This window comes from Pholis gunnellus, assembly GCF_910591455.1.
Source record: "Pholis gunnellus genome assembly, chromosome: 13".
Classification (NCBI taxonomy): Eukaryota; Metazoa; Chordata; class Actinopteri; order Perciformes; family Pholidae; genus Pholis; species Pholis gunnellus.
In genome coordinates this window covers 18,245,204-18,258,417 of record NC_136540.1, presented here as the reverse complement: position 1 = coordinate 18,258,417, position 13,214 = coordinate 18,245,204, and the positions used below count along the sequence as shown (strand labels likewise).

The 13,214-nt window shown below is 46.4% G+C and overlaps 1 protein-coding gene across 3 annotated transcripts in view; it reads right to left on the bottom strand.

Moving 5' to 3' along the window:
* Positions 1 to 460: 460 nt before the first annotated feature.
* The window catches only part of abr (ABR activator of RhoGEF and GTPase), a 109,185-nt gene continuing 96,431 nt past the window's right edge, over positions 461 to 13,214 (bottom strand). For 2 of the 3 annotated variants that reach the window (XM_079171738.1, XM_079171736.1), the window contains 7 exons: positions 4,952 to 5,011; positions 4,445 to 4,554; positions 4,094 to 4,233; positions 3,785 to 3,919; positions 3,538 to 3,643; positions 3,200 to 3,353; positions 461 to 2,010 (listed from right to left, as the gene is read on the bottom strand). In XM_079171738.1, coding sequence (XP_079027864.1) covers positions 1,921 to 2,010; positions 3,200 to 3,353; positions 3,538 to 3,643; positions 3,785 to 3,919; positions 4,094 to 4,233; positions 4,445 to 4,554; positions 4,952 to 5,011 — 795 coding nt within the window. In that variant the 3' untranslated portion in view covers positions 461 to 1,920. Of the gene's footprint in view, positions 2,011 to 3,199; positions 3,354 to 3,537; positions 3,644 to 3,784; positions 3,920 to 4,093; positions 4,234 to 4,444; positions 4,555 to 4,951; positions 5,012 to 12,558; positions 12,942 to 13,214 lie in introns of those variants that run through there. The other variant, XM_079171737.1, reaches the window with a different exon arrangement.

Sequence of the window (13,214 nt, the reverse complement as noted above, 5' to 3'; positions counted from 1 at the left end):
TGTGCAATACAAATATTTATTTAATCAGCATCATCTTACCACACAATGATATGAATATGTTATGTTGTATTTGTTTTATAGCTATGTTATTGTGTTTCTATACAGCGGGTGAATAAAACCACCCGGAACATCTACTGTAATAAAGTTATTATTATTATAATTACTGCTCATCAGTGATATTGGTGAGAAGAGGTTTCTGCTAAACCCACCGAGCCACAACCTGTTCACTGCTGCCGTCTGGAGAGAGATACAGAAGTATCAGCTGCCGAACCACCAGACTTCAAAACAGCTTCTTTCTTTTATACACCAAATTGGGAGTACAATCTAAATGTCGTTGTGTAACCCTGTCGCACAGTGACAAACACAATCCTTGTAACCTTATTGATTCATTGTTTACACAGAGACAGTTTTATTGAAACAGACGGACACAAAGTGAGAGTGTTTTGGTAACTTTTATTTTACAAAAAAAAAAAAAAAAAAAGGGGAAAAAAAGTTCACATCGACATTTAGTCTCAATATTACAGTATATTGAAATTCTTCTCTATGGAAGTAAAATACAACATTTTTTATTTCATTTTAATCTTATATTAAAAATATCAAATAGTACTCATCTAGCAGTGCTTACAGTATTTTAAGATATGTCGCAGGCTTGATAGCAGAAAGGTTGGCCAGTCTTAGCGAGAGCCTTGCGGGGACGACCTACCTTTGTGTTACCTGGCCTGGTGTGATTGACAAGCTGAACATGCAATGAGGGCAACTACACAAATCAAGTCTATAGATTATAACGGTGCAGTAAGACACTTGGAACAGACTTGCAATGAAACAACGAGAAAAAAAAAATAAGCTAAATGTTCCATTTCGTGTGTTTCCCCCCGAACAACCCTCATGTCACAGGGCGCCCTTTCTCCTCTACAAAGTGAGCTGAAATTAACTGCCAGACTTCCTGTTGATGTTTTTTCTTCTTCTCAGTACAGCTTACCAACCATGGACATGGTGAATGAGAAAATCAGCCTAAAAATAACATCACTACCTGAATAAACTTCAAAAAACAGACTCCTTAGAGCATTTCTCTAGTTGCACAGAACTGTACAGGCACACATATCATATATATTTAAAATAAATAGGGATAATTTGGCCTGGACTCAGTGGGGAGGGCGCTTCTCTCTTGTTTGTCAGCACAGAGAGGCGCATCACCAGCCATTTATCAGGATGGCTTCCCAGCCACTTCTAAACATCACAAGTTCTCATAGTCCCTTAAACACTCACTCAGTCAAATAGAACCACATCGTCGCTCATACACCCCCCCCCCCCGTCCTCCTCCGCCACATGCACAAAGCCAGAAAGACAGAAAAAGGAAATAAAACAGCTGTTGAACAGAATTCTTAAACATATCAATGCCATTTTTTCTGGAATGCCTCTGATCAGAAAGAAGAAGAAGAAGAAGAAGCGGGAGGCTGAGTCGCCTGGTTTCTGAGATCAACACGGGTTTGATTCTGTGCCACCGCGCCGGGCCGTGGGCCCCCGTGGCCCCTCGATCTTTCCCCCACGCGGTCCAAGAATGCCTTGTCGTCTTGACGGTGGGAGGCGCCCGGCGGCTCTGCTCTCCTCACATTACAAACAGGACGTGACATGTGACGAGTAGACGACCCGGGAAATCTCCTTCACCACCTCCATCAAGCTCGGCTACATCTCTTTTCAGGTTTGGGGGGTGGGGGGGATGTGAGGGTGAGGTGGGGGTGCAGAGAGGAGGGATGTGTGTGTGTGTGTGTGTGTGTGTGTGGGGGGGGGCTGTACAGTCGAGATGAGCCGCCTGCCGGGAGGAGAGGTGAGGCAGGAGGACCGAGCGGCGAGCACCGGGGTTTGAACGGAGTCTCTCACTCTCTCCTCTCCAGACGGCGCCCTGAGGGAGGTGGGTGGGGCTTAAACGTCAGTGGAAAAGTAGAGCGTGTTGCGCTTCAGTTCAGCAAAGGAGATGGGAGGATGCTGCAGGTAATACAGCAGCACCTGGACCTGGGAAGAGAGAAGACAAGTTTGTTGGATTAGAAATTGCTTTTATTTCAGTCCGAGTTGGCCGTTACTATCGAGGTATGTAATGCAGAGGTTCTCCAAGTCTGACTCTGAGGGCCCCTGTGGGCCCCTGTGGGCCCCTGTGGGATATCTACAGGATATCAGTCCGACTGGCTTCCATTTACCTTTTATGAATGAGTACACTTATTATTGGTACATAGTTGTGTCTCTGAGATCACTTAGATCTGGGTCCTCATTACTTTCTTTTCTCCTTAAAACTGTACCGCATGATGGGAACATGAGGGGACATAAAGCTCATTACGGAACGGTTAGAAACTGAAAGACTTTGCTCACTGATGGTGAATTGGAAACACTTATGATGTATTTCATGTTAAACTGCTGAGAAGTATTTAACCTTCAGTTCATATTTAAGAAGGTTCGACTGCTTTGATGTTGGTCTTCTGCCTAATTCAGCACTAACAGGAAGTTTTACTTCTCTCGAGCTGTATTTCACATTTGTTCGTTGCAGTTTATGTTTAGCTCTGTCTCGTGAAAAATACTTATTTTAAATATATGTTTTAAAGTCTGGTGTGAATCAGTCTAATACATACAGACATACAGTTGCTAGCAGGTAACTGAATTTAAAATATGTATTTTACTACTCTGAGAAGGTGTATTTTGTGAGTCGCTGGACTTGATTGTATCCTCTTAAACATGTCCATGAATGTCTTTATTATTGCTGGATTGGTTCTTTTAATAACAAGAGGGAGAATCCATCATGTCCCCATTATGAGATTATATTCAGGATATGGCAGCGGAAGCATCTTTCTTTGGTGTTTGACATTTTGTGTGCTTAGGAACTAAACATTTAGAATTTAAAGAAGCTTCAATACAAACACTCGGCTTCACTGTAATGGACAGACGGGGCCTCCTGCATGCGGCCACATTTATGATGATTTATTATGGATGTTGTTTATTCTGACAAGGAAAGACATTTGTGCACAGGAAACTGATACCTCAGTAGGGATGAAGGGATGGCCTGCAGCCTAAATACAGCTGGGAGAGTACAGCGCAGCCACATGGGTCACTTAACGACGTGGGAGTTAAAAAAATCATCCGGAAAAACATCTGAACGCTACGCACCAGCACACCATCTACTGCGTAATATTAAACTGCGTCTGCGTGACGGTACCTGCGCCATCACGTCATGTGACCAGATGTCAGAGGCGGAGGTGATTTGCTGTCCCTTCGTGATCTCAGACTCTGAGGGCCTGAGCAGAGTGGGGCCAAACACGGTGGCAAGGTTATGGAGGGACATCTTGTTGATGGGCTCCTTCTCAGCCACCCTGCAGGAACACACACACACACACACACAGATTAAGGTTAAGACAGCCAGCGGTTCCATGTGGTCAAAGGCGCTCATTGCAAAGGTAGACAGAAGCTGCACAGTGGACAGTAAGTGGAGGACTTTCTGGGTTGTGCTGGGAAGCTTTCGGGTGTGAATGTGAAGATTTAAAAGACCGTTTTTACCGTTTGAGGTGCTCCAGCAGAGGGAGGAAGGTCATGAGGTTGGGGTCGGGCAGGGAGCGCAGGAGGTGCATCATGCAGTTCTCCTTGGCTGCCGGATCTGAGAGCGCTGTGAGGGAGAGGAGGGGGAAAAAAAAAAAGATGTCAGATCTAACTACGGCAAAACAGCTCTTTAACTTCAGCCCTTCATCTCTTCCAGCTCGGCTGAACTGATGACAAACACACACTCCCGAGGGCCTAAAGGTCGCACCTATGCCCTCCATGAAGGCGGGGTAGAGGCGGTCGGTGAGCAGAGGCTCCGGCAGCTCCCTGAAGTACAGCTTCAGTGTCCCTGCGATGGCGTTGATGTCCATGTCGCTCAGCATCACCAAGATGTCTTTGGTATCTGCAGGTCAGACGCAGACAAAGATTAGAAAGCGAGCATGCTGCATTATTACAGGTGAACAATAACACAGCTGCCATCCTCCTGCAATAACCCCACATGATGGGATCTTTGCCGGTTAATAATGTAATCTGTTGCTACGCCACAGTGCTGGTCAGTTCTGATGGTGAGTCTTACTGGCGTCGAACGCTGTTTTGAGAGCCTGGATATCAGTGGCCACCCCTGAGATCCTGTAGATTCCCACTTCGTCGATCCCCCTCTTCTCCACTTCCTCAATGCACTGACGGACGATGTAAGGCACCTTGGAGCGCTCGCGCCTGTGGACGAGAACGGACGTTACACCCATGTGACCTTTCTGACGATGTTCAGGGAAGCTTACAGATCTACCATCGAGGAGACGAAAACAACTCCGGGCCTTTTTTGTTGTCCGTATTCGAGAGGAATTGTATTTGCCAACGCAAATATACAACAGTGAACGTGTGTGAACATTATGCACATTTTTGGACTCAAATGCCAAAACATTCTTACTTTGTCACCACGTTGATTTTGACTCCAAACACCCCACTCTGTTTTTTGGACGGCGTTCTCTTCAAGCTGAGGTCCCGACTTGTAAACTTCATGGAGAATTCCACTTTGATCTGACGATGAACAAACAACACAGCTGAAGGAAACTGCATCGCTCTGAGGAGCCACTTCTCCGTCTTTGTTTGCATTGAGATGTGGAGGCTTTGACTTTGAATATATATTTAATATCCAACGTCTTCAAGCTAAACATTTGGATTCTATTGTAAACATTACAGCCAAACATGTGTATCAAACTATGTCTTTTTTGTGCGAGCTAAATTCTTCTTTTAAAAATCTGCTCGTACACACATCGCTGTACTTGATCTCACTTTGACTTCCTGCAGGGATGTCGGAAGATACCGACCAATGAGTAAAAACTCGCATCGCCTTTTTGCCAAACACAACACATCTCATTGTAATACTTCCATACATGTGCTAGTGGGAGCTAGAGTGGAGTTGCTTGTGTCTTACCCCGTTCATCTCGATGACGTCCATGTGCCAGTTCTTGGACTGCACAGTCTGAGGATCCAGCTGAAAGACACAGCAGAGACAGAAAGACATTAGGTGATGGGACCAAATAAGGACGCATGATCTCACTCACACTGGGAGCAATAAATCATCAGATCACAATTGTCACCATGGACAACAATCAAAAGTCACTACCTGCACATTTCACCACAAAGGAAGCATGACAGGGTTTTCTCTCTGCTTCTCTACAAAACACTTTCCCGACATAAATCATGGGGAATATTTATTCGACTTAAACAAAAAAAGGAAGCCAGAAAAAAAAGAAGAAGTGCTGTTCCGGCCCAGTTTTAAACCGAGGGCCTTTTTGTGCATTCGGCAAACGTGAAACCGGCTACAGTTGCTTGTTGGAACAAGAAAATGCAAAGCTGCAACTGACAAAGGCGAGGCGAGGTGAGGAAAGGCACCTTGAAACTGTGATTAATATCCACTTTAACCGGAGTTCACCTTTTAGCTGCTCCATTTCTCTAACCAGATCAAAGTCAGGCTGTCCCCAGATACTGCTGCTTCACAACAACACAGTCACGAAGTCTACTTTAGGCAAAAAAGTATGCCACTTAAGTTTCCCCACATATACCCTCTGCTGTCTCCCGGGGGTCCCGCTCGGGCTCCGGATCGGCTCAGACGCTTGGCCTACTTCACCGCAACACGTTCTCAGAGTCTGCATCACACGTCCCATGATGCCCTCTGAGACACGATGTTGTTGTTTTAAGTCTCCTGGAGCGTGAGCGTGAGGCCACAACGGCTAATGCCTTTTTTTATAGGCTGTTTGCTCTACACACAGCTATGTGATTACAACCCTGCGCACTGGTGTGCTCGACTTAGAGGAAAGTAATGATTGTTGGATGAGCACGAGGGCAGCACACTTCTCTTATCGTCAGCATTAGGCTGCGACCATTAAAAGTTCTCAGTGAGAGTACTTCATTACCTCGTAAAAAGGCCATTTGGCATCGGTTTCACGCATTCCTATTATCGTTAAAGCCTGTTCTCCCAGCAGGCTTTGGGGTTTGAGACGAGGGACAGGTAATCACTGCAACCGGGTCTTTACACCGCTACTGCCAAGAAGAGAACCGGGCAGAGATCCAGGACTCGCTGCTGACGCCTCCCGTGACCCCCTCCGAGTAGACTCACTGAAAAAACTCTGATCCCTCCCACCCATGTCCTTCCTATTACTCTGCTAATAATAATAATTAAAAAGACAGATTAAAAATAAATGCACTGCAAAAGGGTTGTAAAAACAAAGAGGGCCCTTTACAGGCAGTGGTTACACTCATTGACCCCGCTGGAAAATAAATCCTCAAATCCTCAACTAAAATTCTTTTTCAGAATTAGGAAGGAAATGTCAGGAGAAGGGTCATGACGAGTTGAACAAACGTGGAGAGAGGATTTGAGTGTTTATCCTGAGTGACAGCAGGAAGAGGGCAGCAGGTAACACAGCAGGGGCTAACAGTGTGGACATGGTAGGAAATGAAGGTACAGTATACTACAAGACTGCTAAGAATACATTTTAAAGCCTCACTTCTTGTTGATTTACTGCGTTTTAAAGCTTTTTTGGGGGCATTTTTCACCTTTGATCGACAGATGACGGCGTCGAGGCAGACTGGAAGGGGGGGGGGGTAGATTGGCCCCCTTGTCCCGATAACCGATCCAGCTATTTGAGTCAGTATCAGCCTGATATCGATGCATCCCTAGCATGCGCTGTAACCATTCGACTACCAAGGCACTCCTATTTATTGTATATTCAGTCCTTTTAAGGACCCGCGGAAGGCAATCCAGCACAGCTCAAGTCCCCTTTCATCTCACGCCAGAAAGATGAAAAGTGCGATGACTGATTTCCATTCATAGGAACGCTTGAAGGGGATTTTGAACACATGAGCATCTAATATATACGATGTGTGTGCAATCCAGTATTTTTCTTCTTCTTTTTCTATTTAGAGACACCCTCAGGCTAATGTGGCTCAGATTAGGATCGCATCTCACCAGTGGCAAAGCTCTCTTTGTGGGACCGTGCAAACTGTCAATGCCTGAGAGGACAGAACGGGCTGCAGCCTTGAGCAGAGCATCGCAATACTTCAAATCTAGCGGACACACACACACACACACACACACGTGTGGGTCTTTGGTGTGTTTGAGCAACAGGAGGCATGTGGCTGCCATGAGACACGGCCCACCTTTAGGCCCTGTTCTGTAGGAAATTGATGGTTGGTTTCAGTATCTTTCCCTACAAGCAGAACAGAATACATCACGAGCACGAGGCTCGGCTTCAAAGCCGTTATCCAGGACGTTCAGCCTGTACTCTGCCCCGGCTGATCTACAGGGACGGAACAAAAGCAGATAAGATAAGTCCTGCTGTTCAGCTGCCACATGGTGAACAGGAGAACAGGAAGTGGCTTCAGTTCTCTTTATAAGGATTCATAGAGCGGTGATGTGGTGATACGGTCTTTTTGTTGACCATTTAAACCCTGCATAGAACAAAGAGCAACGCCGTTCACACACAACAAACAGCAAACTCTGCTCCTGGACTTATGCTCCTCACAAAGAAATATACTGGCTGCTGTCTTTAGAATAAAAAGGTGCTGTTCCTGCCCAGTTTCGAACTGAGGACCTTTCGCGTGTTAGGCGAACGTGATAACCACTACACTACAGGAACTGGCTGAGACTGCCCCCCCCCCCCCTCCCCCACCCCAGAGAGCAAACATAATCCCGTACAAACATGTGACGTGGACTCCTGTACGTAGACTGACAGCAACAGCAGACTGGCGCAGCGGGGCGGTCAGAGGTCTGAAACCCTCTGGAGCGGTTTACATTTCTACAGAGCACACAGGAGGCTTCAGGGACGCGGTTCAGCAGCACATGCAGCGCTACAGCAGGACAGTAACACCCGGGGTCCCGATTTGTCAGAAAAAGAGCACGTCCATCGCAAGGAACATGAATAAGGTCCTTTTTTGAAAATGTTGGGCCCCTCAGGGACCAGTCATCCATCACAATACTGGACATTAAAGCGTTCCTTTCTGACAAGCATGGAAAGGATGCACACATGCTATATGTTAATAAGTGTTGACTCGATTATACGTTTCCTATTAGAGTGTAAATCCTTCATTGCTGATCTAAGAAAGAAAAAGAGCAAAATAAATTGTGCCAAAGTCAGTGGCTGCAATGTCTAAAGCCTTTAATAATGAAATCCCTGCTCACTTAATTAGCCCACTGTCGCTGTGCTGGAGAGTTTATTCATGCCGGCGACAACATTCGAAACACAACTTGATCTTATGATATGCCTAATTAATGAATTTGTTTAATTTTTTTCTCCCTTTGTGTTGCTTCACAGTTTTCCATTGCCGTTCTCTGGCTGATTAAATATTCATCCAGCAGCAGAAAGCTTTTTATTAGTCCTCTAATTAGAACGCAGCTCAAACTGAACGCCTCCTCGGTTTATTTAGCAGGATTACAGGAAGTGTCTGTGCAGTGATTGAGCCTTTTACCCCCCCCAATGCTAACACATCACGCCGCAGTGTATCTGCATCATAGAATACAAGCAGCACGACTATTTTTAGACAAATGAACCACATTTGCATAACGTTGTTACATGTGCATCGGCCTCTTTACTCGACAGCGGCCGATGTCACCGCGGCCGTGTGAGGTCTCTGACTCGGTTGCCATGCGGCCTTCGTCCCCTCGCTTCCTCGTTTGAGCCAATCGGAGCGGCTTCTCCGGCCGGCAGAGGGTTGTGATTCGCGGTGTGTGATCCTCTCACAGGGCTGGTAAACAGCAACACACAGACGCGTGCTACACTTACGCAACACCACCCTGCCTGCAGAATCATGAGCTATCCTACACATAGGAGCAGAGAAAGAGGAATAGGATTATGAATTTGAGTTAACACAAGTGCTTCATTCATTCAGTAGTGCTTTTATGTTTCCTTCTTCTGCTTACAAGCCTCCAATAAAATGTGTTCTTCATGCTTCCCTAGATTAATATACTAAATAATAATTGAAGGCCTTCGGCTGTTATATAAAACCCACATGGTGAAGACACGGATGCAATCACTGCTTTGTTCCGTTGTCCAACAGTCTAACCACCAAATATCTGATTTAATCTAGAGCAGCAGAGACAAAACTCACATCTGCTATCAAGAGACTGACATCCAAGTCACATTTGTGTCCTCTGATGAACCCTTATGTTGGTCTTGGACAGATCTACGGGGATGCTTCTCACTCGTCGGCCTCCTGGGGACACGACGTGGTCGTGGGGCTCGCTCATTACCTCACTATTCTCTATTCAGAGGGGTCTTTACCAATAACAGCATGTACCATTTGTAAGCCGTGAGATCATCTCTTCGCATGTGTACTCCGCGGAGTATGTGTCGGTCTTAAAGCAGGTGCCAGTTCGACGATCAGCGGCGTCTCGCTTTCGGTTGTGATGTAACATTCAAGAAGTTTGATTACAAAGTCGGAGAGCTCCCATGAGCTAAAAACTTTAAAAAAGCAGCTTCTTCCTGGTTTTGGACTTTTAGCTGAGAAGAAAACTGCTAAAAGCAAACATCCATAAAAAACAAACCTGACTGTTTCAGATAAATGTATCACATTTCCTGCTTGACCGTACCAGAAGCACCAACTCTCACCACCTAATTAGATGACTAATGCCTTGTTATCACCCTGCAAAGATTAAAGCCACCCTGCATACGGCCAGAGGCGATGAGGCTGGACTCATCCAAGGGGGTCGGGGGGTCATTGTGGGTCTCAACCTGAGACTGCTTTACTGACCCTCCCGGAGCTCATTAACCAATCACAGATCCTGCGCACGGAGGATGGATTGGGGCCAATAAAGGGCTTTGCCCTCCGGTGGGGAGAGAAGGAGATTTATGTGGCCTATATAAAAAGGCCATTTGGGGGACTGGCTGGCATTTAAGGTGCGCAGGAGGGATGAAACCCAAATACCTCATCTGCACTAATCAACATACTCAAATGGAAGAGCGTAATTTCACATGTGGGCTAAAATGCAGCGGGGGCGAGAGGAGGGATGAGCGAGGCGGAGGGCGGATGATAATGGTCCATCGCTAAGCTCCATTGTTCTCCCCACTAAGCTGGCTGTAACTCAGTAAAGAAAATAAAACCTAACCTGCCCGGGCAAACAGGTCATCAGCTGAAAGAACACGATGACAAACACACAGCCCCGCCCCCCCAAAAAAAGAAACTGTGTACAACCAAGCAACGGCTTAATCATCGCTTGTTCTTTCGGTGGGACACCAGCGATACATTATGTCTGCTTCTAGTCTAATTAGTGTTCCCAGCCAGCCTCGCATCTCATCGCACCGTGCCTTAATTAGGTGGCGCTTTAGGCTGAGGGAGTGAGGACAATTCCCCGGTGTCCTCCCCCCTACGCATCCTCCGACATCCACATTCCTCTCAACACCCTGTGAAGAACACCACGCATGCCACAGATGCACAAAAAAAGCAATAAGCCCTGAATCTTCTTTCCCTGCCCCCTTTCAAATCATTATTTGAAACACCGAATGTCGCTCTTCCTCATAATGAGTATGTGCATGTAAAAAAAATGTAATTTTACAATTTGAGGACAAATTTTGCACCATTTTGAAAAGAAAACCAGCAAAACAAATCGTGTCCAACCCGTCCTGTCTGAACATAAAAACCTTCTTTTCAATACTTCAGATTTTGACATTTTCAGCTTGTTTAAGAGACCCCGCAGGCAGCCTGTCTGGCTACTGTATCAGACGATGATCTAACGTCAACGCCTCTCACCCTCCATCAAACGGAGTTCTCCACCATGCGGAGGCAGAAATGCAGGTCAGGGGGAGAAGAAAGGGGGAGCTGTGGAAGAGCTGATGGGATCAAAAGGCAAGCGAGCGCAGAAAAACTGCAACACAAGTTTACTCACACGACCTGCCATCCAAAGGCTCATTGAAAATGAATGATGAATGAGACTTCACAGAGCAGCTTGGTGAAGTGCGCAGGATGAGAGCTGCGTGTGTGTGTGTGTGTGTGTGTGTGTGTGGGGGGGGATCTGGACAGCAGCAAAACGCGGAAACATCAAGACGTGGAGATGTGCGTACAGAGGGGAGAAGGACGGATCGATACAGTAAAGCGTGGGCTTAGTATGTAATCCCCGTTTCATCCCGCCCGGTATAACCAGTGGTCAGCCTTCCTGTTGAATAAATGGGAAGCACTGAAGCGAAGGTCAAGCCCACTCTCCACTTGAAATCTTTGTCCCGAACCGGTTCATTATGCACACAAATTACTGCTTAAAATGCTGGCGATACACCCGTGATGAAGATGAGGAGGACTGCTGAATAAACATGTGCAAAAAAAAAACAAATAAATGAGTCAGAGTTTTAGCTGCGTGTGCAGAGCTATGCATAGAACAAGAACAGGCTCATGGGCTTCTTCTCTATCTTTCATATACAAAAAGCATCTGGAGCGAAAAAAAAAAAAAAAAAAAGACTGTTTCCTGCTCCCACGCATGAGTCACAATCCAGAAACCTGCATTTAAACGATGCCACACCAGACCTGCATGTGTGTGTGTGTGTGCGCATTCATCTTTGGGTAACAGATCCCTCAACACAAGGGTCATTCAGCCCAACCTGACTGCTTTAACCAGAGGACAACAACTGCCCTTTTCTGAAAGAACCTCAGTCTTATAATTGCAACCCGATGCAAATATGTTAGACGCGCATTTCGCAGGTTATTTGGGATAATGTGACAGTTAATTAGTGGCAGCTGTGCTGGAAAAGCCAAAGGTGCATGAGATGAGCTCAGCCTCAGGACGGTGCCGACAACAAACAGCAGGGGGAGCTCAGCGGACACTGAAAGGACTCACGAGGAATCACGATGGAGATACCGCAAACTCATCATCAGTGGCTTTAATTGAGGAATAACAGAGACTGTGGGATGCAGAAAAGGGGGAAACACAAAACGGCAGCAATGAAAGAACAGAGAGGAAATCCTAATTGTCTCATCTGTCAAAGCAGTGGCTCTTAAAGAGGTGGTGATTTTCACCTCTTGGTAATTTAAAGGCTCAATCCAGCATCCAGGTAGAAAGCCTTTTACTGGTGTCAGTGCTATTCATCCATATGTTAACAGCAAACACTTGCTTGTGGCTCACTAACCGCCAGTGGACATGAGGCTCAGTAACAAAGATTCACAGTGTGCGTTACAGTCAGTATCGTCAAATAGATGTGTGCTGTTAAAGAATAACATCATTTAAGGAAGAAATGAAAACTTTTTAAATATATAGAATATAATATAACATTTGTGTTTACTGTGGCTGACGTTACGGCAGGTCACGGTTTAGCCACCTTTTAATTCGGCACTACATCACTGCCTCTACTGCGCTCAATAGAGCCGTCAGATAAGAACAATAGTCGACTCTGCACTGAAAGAAAGACACACGGGGAGAGAGAGAGAGCACACACATGGGGAGGGAAACATAAAGGAGAGGCAGAGCAAACAGATGGGAGTGACAGTGAGAAATAGGAGAGAACAAATGAGAAGAAACACAGATTGTGTGTGTGTGTGTGTGTGCATATGCCAGCGAGAGACCTTTTGTCTGAGCAGCTTGCTGCGGACGCGGCCCCATAGCTTGGCCCCGGTGTTGGTGTGCCTCTTGAGCACGGGGGTCTGCGGCTGGCTGGACAGATTGTGCTGGTTCTGGTCCACGCAGCAGTGCTGCTCCAGACGCTCGCACACCGAGTTCAAGTTTACATCCGACACCAGGATCTCCGTCATCCCAAAAGCCTTTAAATGCCTCGTCCACCGAAAAGCGCAGGTGGAGGGAGAACGGCGCTGACAACGGCCGAGGAGAGGATGGATCCCCTTAAGAAAGCCTCTCGCTGATCACCGGACCAGGTGCGGGAGAACCGTTTCGGGGAATTCACCGGCAGAATAAAATAAAAATAATAATAAAAAGTCTCCCGCAGCTGATGTTCGCTTCAAAGGTATTCACTTCAAACAAGGAAGGAGTGATGAAAGAGAGGAGAACGAGATGCTGCCATGGTCTCCTTGATAAGCCTGAGAATAATTCCTCTGTGAGCTCATTCCACAGTCAGCTGCCAACATCTCCCCGCTGTGCAAATCTGACTTCCACAACGGCAGAAACACAGATACGGAGCACTAGAGCGAGGCAGAGAGAGAGAGAGAGAGAGAGAGAGAGAGAGAGAGAGAGAGAGAGAGAGAGAGAGAGAGAGAGAGAGAGAGAG